The 13,586-nt window shown below is 33.3% G+C and overlaps 1 protein-coding gene across 3 annotated transcripts in view; it reads left to right on the top strand.

The window, feature by feature from the left end:
* The window catches only part of LOC148312228 (homeobox protein araucan-like), a 113,770-nt gene that overhangs the window by 30,163 nt on the left and 70,021 nt on the right, over positions 1-13,586 (top strand). Inside the window, exon 1 of one of the 3 annotated variants that reach the window (XM_088277608.1) lies at positions 9,298-9,774. The exons of the other annotated variants lie outside the window; for them this stretch is intronic. Within the exon in view, the coding sequence (XP_088133734.1) occupies positions 9,727-9,774 (48 nt within the window). The 5' untranslated portion in view covers positions 9,298-9,726. Of the gene's footprint in view, positions 1-9,297; positions 9,775-13,586 lie in introns of those variants that run through there. 3 annotated transcript variants of the gene reach the window in all.

The raw sequence follows: 13,586 nt of genomic DNA, 5'->3' as shown, positions 1-13,586 counted from the left end.
ATTCCCAGCTATCGGCCCATCTCTTTGGTGGTCTGCCCGGGAGTCGTCTACCATGGGGTTGGCCGTACAATGCGATGTGGGGGAGTCTGGATGGTTCCATTCTCCTCACATGCGCATACCATTGTCTTCTTCGTTGCCTTCCCCACCTAACGACATCTTCGATCTCGCATATTTCCCTGATCTTGGCATTTCTCAATCTATCTCGAAGACTCTTGCCTGTTATGCTTCTCAGAGTCTTCATTTCTGACACTCTAAGCGCGTTTTTTTGTGGCAGCGGTGTCTGCTCTACTTTCGATTCCATACGTCATGATGGGTCGGACACAAGTTTTGTATATCTTGATCTTGCTGCCGATCTTCATCTCAGGGTTTTTCCATATAGCATTTTTCAGGCATCCTGAGATGGCTGCAGCTTTGTTCACTTGCCCCATCACTTCGCATCGCAGATCCGTCTGAGCATACAGGTCCATTTATCTATGTATATTTATTTATTTATTTACGGAATAACTGCCTTTTACAAAAAAATTATAAAGAATGTGTATATGTAGTAATTAGTACAAATAATATGTGTAAAAATATAAAAATATTACATAGAAAATCATAATAAATGATATTTAATATAAATAAAAATATTGAAAAAGAAAAAATTATGTACAAGTATTAAAAATATACAAAACTTGATGAAAAAAAAAATTAGGTACATATTAGGGAAGCTAATAATCACAATACAATTCATAGCAAGAGATCCAAAAAGTGCTCTATGAATTTGACTTAGGGACAATGATATTGTTATTACCTTTTATATCTAGTATTCCTACTTGATAAAACATGATGTACTGAATCAGATGTTGGCGAGTGTAAAATATTGATTAGAAATATACAAATTCCTGGTGATTATAATCGTTGATTTCTAACACTAAAGGCATAGGTCCAAACCCAAAAATGTTTTGAAACCAACCAACTATATACAGGACCTCGATATTTTGGCATTCATACTTTTGCACATACATATGTATGTATTTTGTGAGTAATACACTTGGTGAAACATTACATGATGTCACATATCTGAATAGGAGTATAAATATATATTTGGAATGTTATAATCAATTTATTACGGTTCACATTTATTAAAAAGATTTCGTTTGGAAATAGTAGACTGTGAATACTAGAATATCCAATAAATCTTACTCTTTCTGCGAGAATGGAAGTGTTGAGAAATACGAAACGTAGAACAATTGCCAGTTTGCAGCTTTATGGTTTGGTTGTTCAGTACTTATTACGTAGCCTGTCGATCGAGAAACCTGTCACTTTTGACAGCCTCATACCCGAGTGCAGTATTGAAAAATGAATTCTATAAACAATCCTCGAATTAGCATCAATCTCTTACGCTAAGTTCTATTATTTCAACATTGGAAAGTAACATAAGAGTATGGATTAACCCGTTACTTATTAAGGCTCATTATGCCTCTTTATCTTCCACTATTTGCTACCGCATAATTTCGTAAATAACCATCCGATGGGAGATAATTTAATCGTCTATTGTATATCAAAACACGACTCATTATTCAAGTAATCAGTCAACTCGAACTGAGAGAAGCAAGAAGATTGTCGGAGGAAAAATGAAACTCCAACTTTGCATACCGGGGTACACGCACGTTAGAAAACACTTACTTATTTACATATCCACATGTAGTTATCTAATTAAGCAGTTATGAACGTCATATTTCGAGAAGTCCCGAGAAAACTGTACAGATAATGGATGATGTGTTTAATCGGCCCCACAAATCTTAACAGTTATAAACCAAAGATTGATTCAAGGCAGAAGACGAGTCTGCAATGAGTTGATTAATGGCCCCCTCATTTGGATTGTCCAAACTGTTAAATTTAGACCTCGGGATACATTCTTATCTTTAGTACTTTGGGACTAAAACGTGTTTTGTTTGTTTAACCCTTTCAGCTTCATTTTTTGAAAGTATCAGGTAACGCTATAAAAGGGAAAATTAATTTAATAACATGTTTCTGTAGCATAGTGGTCAACGTGTTCGGCTACCGTGTAGGAGGTAAGGGTTGGATTCCCTGGGGGATCAAATAAATTTCAATGATTTTTCAATCTTATTTTATATTAACATCAGTATTCACCGATACCTGAAGCAAAAGAGTAATCGCCTTGCCTCCATGCATTTCGTGATAAAAAAAATACTGCGTCCATACGATCCAGTGCCCTTTACACGAAAGTATGAGTATGAAAAAAGGTGAAAAGAAGTAGAAAAATATTGTATTGATTTAATTTATCTAAATTATTGATTTTTTGTTTAGTACTAATTAGTCTTGAGGTCTTTGATCTGTGTGCTTCGAAACTGGTGGACATTATAATTAATTTAAAATAAAATATAAAGTGATTTTACAACTAGGTTAGTGTTAGTCTTCAAATATTATAAAATTAGTTTTTTTATTAAACTCTCACCTACACTGAAATTTTTATTAGTTATTTGATCTAGATAATCTAGTGATCTGACCTAGACAACCTTACGGTTTGTTCCAAAAGCAATTTTAAAAAATCTAGCTACTTGAACATGAGAATAAACCACGAAAATATTTATAATATGTAAGGATACTTAAAAAAACTAAGTTCAAATACTATTCAACGCGTCACAATAGTTGTATGCAGGTTGCAGTGACGTCAGGAGCCGCATATGGCACTGACTCTAACAACAATAAGAATAAATGTCTCATAATCCGAAGTTCTAAAGCACGGGTTCCCAAAATGTTTTGGTCCGCCATGCTGAAAAATTCTCGTTGACGGGGGAAAGGAAATTTCCTGAATGTCTCTTCGTATAGTTGGGGCAAGATTTCAGCTTTCCCTTCTGTCTCCTAGGGCATAAAGTGCACCTAAGAAGACCTCTCCAACACCGAGGGCGGTACCCCCTCAGAAAAAAGTTCTTAAGTGCTAACATTTAATACTTGAGGTATTGTCGCTTAAATCAAGTAATTTAAAATGACAGAATTTTTTTTTCTTTTTCCTTCATTCGCACCTTCATTTGATTCTGAATTCAAAGCTAAGCAAAGGTCTACAAAGCATTTTCATGTTTGAAGATAATAATTTTAATTAAATTAGTAAATTCATACATAAATAACCGTTTGAGTTTTTTATGTCTACGTGTGTTTGTCCGAGAAGATATTCAGTATTACATATTATAATTACATATTATAAAATTTAACGTAAAGAGTTAGAGGCTCTTGTTTGTGAAGTAATTTCTACTGCTTTCAAGTCAATATTTTATGATATTTATATGACATATAGATAACTTCACTTTTGGCTGCTCTACATAACTTCTTCTTGGCCTTCCTCTTCTTCACATTCACTTTATTTTATTATCTATAATGAAAGTGAAAACATACCACAGGATATGTCACATGTCATCCTTATATTTTTATTTTTTCTTCTAAGTTGTTTAATTTTTGTCCAGTCTTTTAAGAACATTGACATTTGTCATTCTTTCCCTCCGGCTGTAATTAGATAGAGGAAAATGTATGTCAAAAATACCATGCATACTCTTTGTCCCGTAGTAGAACATGCGTTACATTTTATGCAAGTTTGACACATTTTCCTTGTAATCTTTCATGCGATTTATCTCGTCCAAGTATAGAGATTCGACTGATTTAAGTAACCGTTTTTGATCATTTCGATCGGGTGAACATGAGCTTTATCAGCATATGGGGATTTGAACATATTTGACATTATTTAGCTGAGAATTAGTAATAGGCGTCCCACAGTTTAAAAAACGTTTAGTTAGGCTGTAACAGGATGTACCTAGCATGCACAAGATAGTATAAAGTATGTACGTGATTGAATTATTATTTTTTATTTTAAAAACAAATGGCATTCATGTTTGCGTGTAAACGGCCTTGTCGTTGTGTAACTGTGAATGCATTTGCTTGGGTTTTTGTAACCTTTGTAAATTTTCAAATTATCTTCAACTTTTACAATCATGAAAGAGTTTTTGTTGTCCCGTGTGCATTCCTTACATTAAAAATAAACAGGGTAGTTTATAGTAAAAAAATGTGTATAGAATCTACTTTTGAATTGAGTAATGGATATTATATAGATATTTAAATGAAAAACCCATGTATTGAAAAAACATATGTTAATTATGTTAAACTACGAAAGAAGTCGTTAGCAACACACGTTGAAATGTAGTAATTCGTGAAGTGTGTCGTTCGCACTTTTTGCTGATTAAGACAGCATCGAAGAGTTCTTTATCCGGGTGATAACATCGGCATCAGGCCAGATAATGGATGCTATAATGCGATCGGTAACTTCAGAAAAAAGTTGGAATGATCTGACAGCCTAAGAAATAATAAAAAAGTGACATATTTCAGTCCATCTGATCTGCATTTTTCCTACGCATTGCCTTATGAACCGTTGCGTTCAATTATAGGAATAAATATAGACTGGTTATACAAAAATATACATTTTAAATAATATCCATCTTATAAGTAATTTTACAATAATTAAATTAACTAAGAAAAATAAATCTGGCATTCATAGGTTTAAAAAATATATTCAGTCACAGGTTTTCTTATCTAAATACGTAATTGAATGAAAATAAAAGAGGAGAAATAGTGCTTGACGAATGAAATCTTTGAATTTGACATGAATACTTACCTAGAGATTCGTTGTTTTTTTTTTTCACCAGTGAAAGAGTTTCATGGTTCCATAAGCAGTTTTTTTTTTGTTTTAATGTATTTTAATTAACAAACCCCTCATCCGCACCTAGTGGTGCATAGGGCACTGCATCATATTAACGCAGTGTTATCTTTATCGTTAACACATGAAGGAAAGGCGATCAGCCCTCCGCTTCAGGTACCAGACCAGGGTTATATTGAATAAATATTAGAGTGAAAAAATCACTTATATTTATTTGTCCCTCCTTTGGGAATCGAACCCGGGACCTTCAGAACGGTAGCCAAGCGTGCTGACCATTACACTCAGGAGGCGGAGGTGGATTTCAATAAACACTGATTATTGTTTTTACTTATCAACAATTAACCTGTTTTTTGTTCTATTTTTAGTGTGCTGGTTTTAAAACAATATATCGATATGTTATGTAGGTATCGCCTAAACATAAATAATAAATAAAAACTTATTCTGCATTTCAATTCAGATGAGGTACTCTGTATTTCTGGTCACAATATACCTATGTATGGAGAGTACGTAGCGTGATGCTCTCTGTTTTATAAACATTTATTCTCCACTTTTTCAATATAGATGGAAAGTTACATTTCGAACTGCATATATTTCGCCCTTTGATATTGGAAAATATTGTAAAATACCGCTGGATATATATATTTAAAAATATATATATATATTCCAACAGCCGTCTGTAGAAATATTGTTGATATCACTTTGAAACTGTTTTTAACCACATGTACATGAGCGTATTTTAAAATTTTGATAATATTCCTTATTATCAATAGTTTTAATTTAATAAGTATGGGAGCAATGGAAAGTCGCTAAGCTTAACGATAGTTTTCTCAGTCTAACCATTAAAATAAGAAATGTGTTTTTATTCATTACAAATAAGATTTTAAGAAAAAATGGTGTAGACCAAGTTAAACTTTAATTAAAAATAAATGACTACTGAATCTATTAATGAAATCATTAGAAATATCATGAAAAAAAGTTTTACGGTATTTAGGAAAATAAGCTAAACTGGCAGGACACAACGGAGTTCTGGTTCCAACCCTTATGTATGGAAGTGAAGCATGGAGTTGGCAAAAGAGGGATGAAAGCAGACTGAATGCAGTCGAAATGCGATCCCTCAGACGAATGTGTGGCAAAATGATAATCGATAGATTTTCGAATGATGAAATAAGGAAAGAATGCAAGGCTGAGATTGATTTTTAAATAAACATGTACATAAGTAAGAAAACCAAATGACAGAATAATAAGGAAAAATTACAAAAAATTTAAAAACATTTTTTGTGTTGTTAATATGCCTTATAATATTATTGAATACTTTAAAGTCTTCAGTAAACCAGTTAAAACATGATATACCTAATAATATATTTTATTAATATGAATATCTATCGTATACCTAGTATATAATTCATTTGATCAGTTTAAAGGTAAGAATGTATTGGCGGTTAGGAGCATTGCGTCTGCAATATTTTATCAGCTCAATATATTTTTAACAGGGATTCTATTACACTTAACTTCTAGCTGTCCTGTCGCAAGTTTTCACATTACACGTTTTCTCGGATACATCGTTGTGCAAACCGCTGATTATCGGAAAATTCCTCTTTACATGTATCAGGAGCACAGCAGAATAGTGCGGCGGCCTATAAGTTCAGCAGTTTCGGGAACAGTTCTCCGCCTTGCCTAGGAGGCTAACACGGATCCCCGTGAAATATAAGTGTGTTTCCGTGTCCATTCACCTGAGTGCCGTGTACCGGCGTGTCCGACTGCTTTCCGGGTACCCTAGCGTACCTACCTTCTAACTTGGGGGTACTTCTTCGAACAAATCGCCACTTCCGATGGCATGCGGCTTATTCCCACACGACAAGAATCCACAAAAAATATATTTAATTAAAATTTGTATTCACCCATTTTTTAATCACTGATAAAATGGACAAAGAATGACGCTCTGATCTACGAAAACATAATGCCCTCTATTTTGTATATTAAAAGCATTGTTAACTTTGTGGTATGGTAATATAACACTCTCCTTGTCATTCATCGTTCACTTTGTGAAATACCACTTTAATATTAAAGTGGTATCAAACAAAGTAAACGATGAATGATAACGAGAGTTTTATTATGGCTTCAAAATCAGTTTTTCACGGGACATGATATTACGAAAAGCAGATAAATATTTAGAGTTTCGCACTATGGCGATATTTAAGCTCACGTCTATCAAACATCTAACATGTTATAGTAAATGTGAACGCTTGTTTTTTACCACTAGACTTCAAGTGGTAAAAAAAAGTGTTTTCATGTACAATTTCATCATGTCTTACCCCAAAGTGAATGCCGAAACAATAAATAAAATATCTACCATTAAAATTTCATCAATCTATTGTATGTATTGAGTTCGGAGGATGTATAAGAAATATCCTTCTTCTAATCTTATTTGCATGGTGTATAGAGCACTATATCGTATTGACGCAGTGTTATCTTGACCGTAACTTACATGAAGGCAAGGTGATCACTCCTACGCTCCAGGGACACCAGTCCAGGGTAATATCAAATAAATATTATAGTGTAAATTCACTCATATTTATTTTATATAAAATAGTAAGAAACATTGGAGACAACCTAATTTTATCAATCACGTAACATAAGAACAATTCTAATTTATTTTTAATTTAATAAAGTTTTCATATCATTCAAAATAAAATGTTGATACATTTTTTTCTTGTAAAATTCTTTAAAAAACCGTGCTCACTATTTTTAGCCTACAAACCTATGTATATACTATAATAGGTGTAATTTTATTTATTTATTTTTATTTATAAAATAAGTACCTACATGTAATATAAGATGTATGCTATACTTTCACTAAGTTTTATTATCTTTAAAGAAAGAAGATGAAAAAATGACACGAAATCTGATTTCAACATAGTAATTAAGTTAGTAATCACAAGTGAATAATGTTAACTGTTTTTTTTTGTTGTTATAGCTATTAATAATAATACGAACTACATGCAATTGTAATAAAACTGAAATAATAATAAAAAAAAGGAAATAAGAATAAATTCACTGGGGATATTCTTATAATGATTTATTTATTTTGCATAAATACTTAACATATAAAAACAAATGAGGGGCAAAACGTTGTATGATAGATGTTCGAATGGTGATATTAGAAAGAAATGTAAGGCTAAGTGGGATAAGCATTATTATCGAAAAATTAAGAAAGCATTTGGGCATGTGAATCGCATGAGTAATGAAGGATACTTAAAAAAAATTATGAGGCAAATGTTGTTGGTAATAGAAAGAGAGGAAGACCGTGGAAAACTTGTCAAAATAAAGTATGTATTACTTGAAAGTCGGTCGGTATTTCAATTACTTGGTCGGGTCAAGTGTCAGAATTATGTCGGAAGTCGTGCTTGTATGTATGAAAAGATGTATGAATGTGGAAGAGGCGAATATTGTGTGTAAAGATAGATTAGTGCTGCCTATCCCTGGGGGAAAACGACAAGGAAGCTATAGAAGAAAATAAATATTTTATTATTTATGATGAGGGTTGTAACCAGGAGTGTTATATGGTATTGTGTAATTAATATGGTATAATCTCATTAAAACGGACGTAATTTGGAAATAATATTTAGTATTTAAAAAGTTAAAAAAAAACTGAATGTAAAACCATTAGGTATAACAGTGTATTATAGTAAGTAAGGAGGTGCAACGCATAACAAAACTTATTTTATTATTATTATTAGTAGGTACTTAGTGCTTAAATAAAAAACATGCTTAGATGTAAACAATGTGTGAGATTAATGCGTAGAAACCTACCGTTCTTTTTGAAATTTTTTTATTTACCAATAACATCGGAATATATAAATAAATTGTTTAATTATATATATAGGTAAATAATAATTACATTTCCCTCGGTTTTTCAGATAGTACTCACCATGTATATTTAAAAAGAAAGTTTGATTGATTTTCAGTAGTTCATACGCGAATTGAATCAATTACCAACAATCTGTAACAAGCAATTTAAATATGGTTATGAATAAAATCATGGCCTGAGTAATTTTATCGAGTTAAATCCCATGAATTTTTTTATATTTAAAAAAAAAGTGAGTTGGCAGAATGGAATAAAAACAAGTGGTTACTTTATCTGTAAATAACAAGTTAGCAGCTTTCGTTTGGCTTAGATAGCCCTATTCCGATTCCGGAAGGACGAGGCATGGAACATCGTAAAGTTGTCCTATTTGTAGTGGCGCGGGACGTCCCCGCGGACCTGTACGTACAGCCGAACACCTTGTCCCAATCGAGACACTTTTTTGCCTCGAGAGATTTGTTCGTTCTCCTCGTAAACCTTTTCGCTTGTAACGTCGAAGCCCTGGGGCTAAAGGTGGAGCCTCACCCGGAAAAGGCGCGGCCAGAGAGGAGAGGGGATGCGAGACCCAATCAGCGCTCGCGCAACGCGCTTACTCTAGTAGTTTTCATAGCTATCGAAGCCTTTTTAAAAGCTCTCCCCGCTTGCTATTCGCCGAGCCGCCGTGACTCCGCCTAGGCGGGCGGCTGGGGCGGGGCAGCGCGGCGGTGAAGGGGCGACCGCGAACCTATGCCAGTCTAAGGCGAGAAGCGATCGCGGTCGGTAGTCGGCCGGCACAGCGCATGTCCTGGACCGAAATCTTACGATTCAGTGACACATGACCGTCCCACCGAGCAACAAGTTTTTCAGTTAATTCACAAGTGCAATTATTCCAACATCGACGAGAAATTATATCAAACTTACATTACTAAACGGACACACCAATGGGGAAATTTTCGCTCGTCTCGCGGTGACCGCCGCTATGCGACACGGGGCGAAAGGTAAACTAAACCCAGGGCTAATATAAACTTTTCCCGGGATTGCCTCGGTAATGTTGCACAGTGTGCGATTAAAGTGACGGACCGATGAAGGACTGCGGACAGGTCGTGAGTAGTTAGCAAGGGAGGCGGACACTGGTGTTAATGTTAATTAGTTGATAGATTAGTGAATTGTTTATTAGAAGATGGCAGCGTACGCTCAGTTCGGCTACTCGTACCCCCCAGCATCTCAGGTGAGTTCTACATTCCCCTTTCTTTTATCTATATTCCACTAAGCAAGAAATAAATAACATTTACCCTATCTTTAAAAAATAGGTAAGTACATACCTACATACACAAGTACCTTTTTATGTATGATTTTTTTTATACAAGTCTGTATAAAAAAATCATTATAATACCTATTTCATGTCAGTGGCTTATTTTCAAATATTCATCCCAGTCCAAATATTTTTTTAAACCAAAAATAATCTTCTTATTCACCTTAATAAATTTATCTTCATAGCAAAAATGTAACAGCTCAATGCAAATTAAAAAGTAGGTTTGTGGAAATGCAATACAATTTTGTGTTTATATTTAAATATTATATATACCAGTGGTATGCTTTAGAACGATATTGTTTGCTTTAAGTAGATAACTAGAGCTAATTCATCAGTACAATTTGTACCTACATTAAAAAAAATACCCATCGAAACCTTATGGTGAATGAAAAAAAAAATACAATATTATTGCGGATAAAGAAATATCATACATTTACCTATTATTTTTAGGAAAAGTTTGTTTATGCATATTTAATGAAGTATATTTTTGACACCTACTTTTGATAGGTAGAAAAAACAAAACTGTATTTTAGTACCTACCCACCTATGTTGTATTTTTTATTTATCTACGATAAGTTCTGTACTAAAACGATTTTTTTTCTATTTATCTATAATTTACTTTTGATAATTTTAATAATTTTTTGTTTGATCAGCTGACTGTGTAGGTTTCCTACATAAACCTATAATACAGCAATGAAAACGAAAATATTCGTTACAATAGGTAACCTTTTTTATTTTTTAAATTGTGAAACGTTTTTTTGTTTTATTTATTTTTAACACTAAACGCAGACTCTGTAAGTGTGTGTTTATATGTATATATGTATGTACCTACTTACCTGCATCATATCTACGTAAAATAAAAAATATATAATATTTTTGTAACACTCCTAAAAAGGACCGCTTTAAACAAAATTATACGATAGTATGAATTACTTCAAAAACAACACTTGGTTCTCGGTTGAATCAACTGGGAATCGAACTAGCAATAAAATATTAATTGCTACATCACCGTGCATATGTGCATGCGTGAATATACACTCTTACAATCAACCTACCTACCCACTTTTTAATAGAAAAATATATTGCAATGATATAGTGAAAAATAATATAACATTGGTATTTAAATACGTTTATTTATGCAGGTAGGTACGTGGGTATTTATCGATAAATATATTTACTGATTTACTTACCTTAAATACAGAAGGTAGATACTCATTAAAATGTAATTTTTGCTAATTAATCCATAGAAAAAAACTATGCGAAGAAGAGGGAATGAAGATATAGCTAGATGCCGCTGAAAATATTATGCTATTATCATTAAATATTAACATGTTTGAGTTATTTTCATACTCATATAAGTGTGTGATGTACATTACGGTGGTCGTTTTATCAGCTTCATATAGGCATAATATTTATACATGATACCCTTTCAGTGATGCCGCTTGATACCTTTTGAATGATACAATTTATAGTAAATACCTACTTCTTCCCTAAATTACGATCATCACTAATGACATATCACTTTCAAGAGCAACAAAAAATGACGCATACCTGATAAGCATATTGATATCATTTAAAATTAGGTAGAAACTTGCAATTATTTGCGCTACAGCGACGGTTAATTGTTGAAGGTCCGGTGATTAATCCTTCGCTCCTGATTATTGAAACTAAGAGTAGAATAAGTAGAAAGGGTAAGGATGACGTAAGTGAAAGAGCTGAAATGAAAAGAGAGCCGCGGCAATGGCTAAGACACTCGGGGTTATATAACCGTACTCGTACAAGCTTTCAATTATATGTAGGTACTCACATACTTAACAGTCGAAATATCGTTTTTGTAATACTTTTAAAAGATGCTTTGATATCAATGAAAAACATTAAGAAATGGCTCTTAGCTGATCGACATCTCAACATAGATGAAGAAGAATATAGAAGTCTGTTTTCGTGAGTCGTAATAATCGTCGGGTATGTATGAGGAGATGCATGAATGTAAAAGAGGCAAAGAATGTTTGCAAGGACAGAGTGGTGTGGCGTTCGATTCTCTCTGCCTACCCCTGCGGGGAAGCGGCGTGATGGTTAGTTAGTTAGTTAGTTAGTTAGTTTTCGGTCGATACGCTTACTGCTATATTAACTGGAAATTATACGAAGCGACTCAGGTGTCGTATATAAATATTTCAAAATATATTTTAGAATGCCGAGTAAGAAAAACCTGGATTGCAACTGATCACACTTTACAACATATTGAGTGTGTCCAAATACTGAATGCTCAGACATCAATATTTTTCTTCGTCTATGTTGAGATGTCAAAAAAATGAGGATCACACTTTCGTATAACTAACGTTCAATTTAACACCACGTCGAACCGGTACGGTGCTGGATACGCCATTATTGCGTGTGGATAGTGTTCAGAAAAATGAGGTAAAATTAAAATGATTTTATCTCCGTCGGGCGCTAAACAAATAATTAATGAAGAAAAATAGGGTGACACACGTAGCTAGGCGTATGTACACTACATGGGTACATATACCTATCTAAGAACATACTATGATCATTACAAAAATTTCCCGAATACCAATAGTATTATTAAAAACGTATAAAATGTTTTCAAACGCATTTGATATAAATTATATAAACATTATCACGAAAATATATACATACTAATACGAAAATACATAATAATATCAGAAAAACATATTTTAATATTTATAATTAACGATTCAGCTAACATGACGTCGATCTGATGCAGTGCCCTATTTACCATTGGGTGCGGATAAGGGCAAGAAGAAAAACATATGAATTTATAATTGGTGAATATGTCATCTTGATCAGTTTCTTTTTTAAAAAATAGGAATCAAATGGTTGTAGAGTGATCTTGAGGCAAATAATTTCCAATTGCAAAAGCTTGTACGAGTTCTGGTATGAAACCCGGAGTGTGATTATCATTGTTGCTATTCTTCTTCTCCAGATACTTAATACTTTTCCTCCGTTTCTTTTCCCACACAGGCATACCTAACGCCTTTCACCCTGAGGTCAATCATTAACGTTACCTTTATCAAATACATTTCGATACGATAATTCACGATAAGGTTGACACTTCGTTGAATGATGTGGTGCTCTATGCACTGTTTGGTTTCGAATAGGGGTCCTCGATAATATTTAAATATTAATAAACAAAATTTATAAACAACTAATTTTAAGTAGGTACAAAAGTACAAGAGGAACATTCAAATTAAAAACATCCGAAAGTAATTTTATTCCACTTACGGATAGATGATACATAACATAATAGAACACGAATGTCAATTCTATTACGATGTTTTGAATCTATGCTTAGCAAATGTCTCTCGTATGAGTAGCAAATGCTCCGTTATAAATAAACAAAATTTAAAAATAAATAATAACAATAATTGCAAAAGACAATATTCAAATTACAAATGTCTTAAAATATCTTTATTCCAGGGATAGGTAGATACATTACATAAAAGTACCCGACTGTCAATTCCATATCAAAGTTTCGAATCTATGCGTAGCTCGGTATGAGTGGCAAATGCTCACAGCTGCCAGTATACAGGGCAACGGGGATATGTCAAAATAAAGAAAGCCTTTGTCAGCAAAAAATGACATGACGTCTGTACTGACAGATGATAAAACTATTATTGCACGATTTTATGCATTCCAAGGGTATGCTGAAAGATGAAAGATTATTTGAGGACTTTTTTCGGGATTCGGTA

The sequence above is a fragment of the Brachycentrus maculatus genome, unplaced genomic scaffold (genome assembly GCF_059751285.1).
Source record: "Brachycentrus maculatus isolate JH-2025_06_01 unplaced genomic scaffold, ASM5975128v1 h1tg000048l, whole genome shotgun sequence".
Lineage (NCBI taxonomy): Eukaryota > Metazoa > Arthropoda > Insecta > Trichoptera > Brachycentridae > Brachycentrus > Brachycentrus maculatus.
Note: the sequence above shows the minus strand (reverse complement) of the source record. Positions and strands in the feature narration are given on the sequence as shown.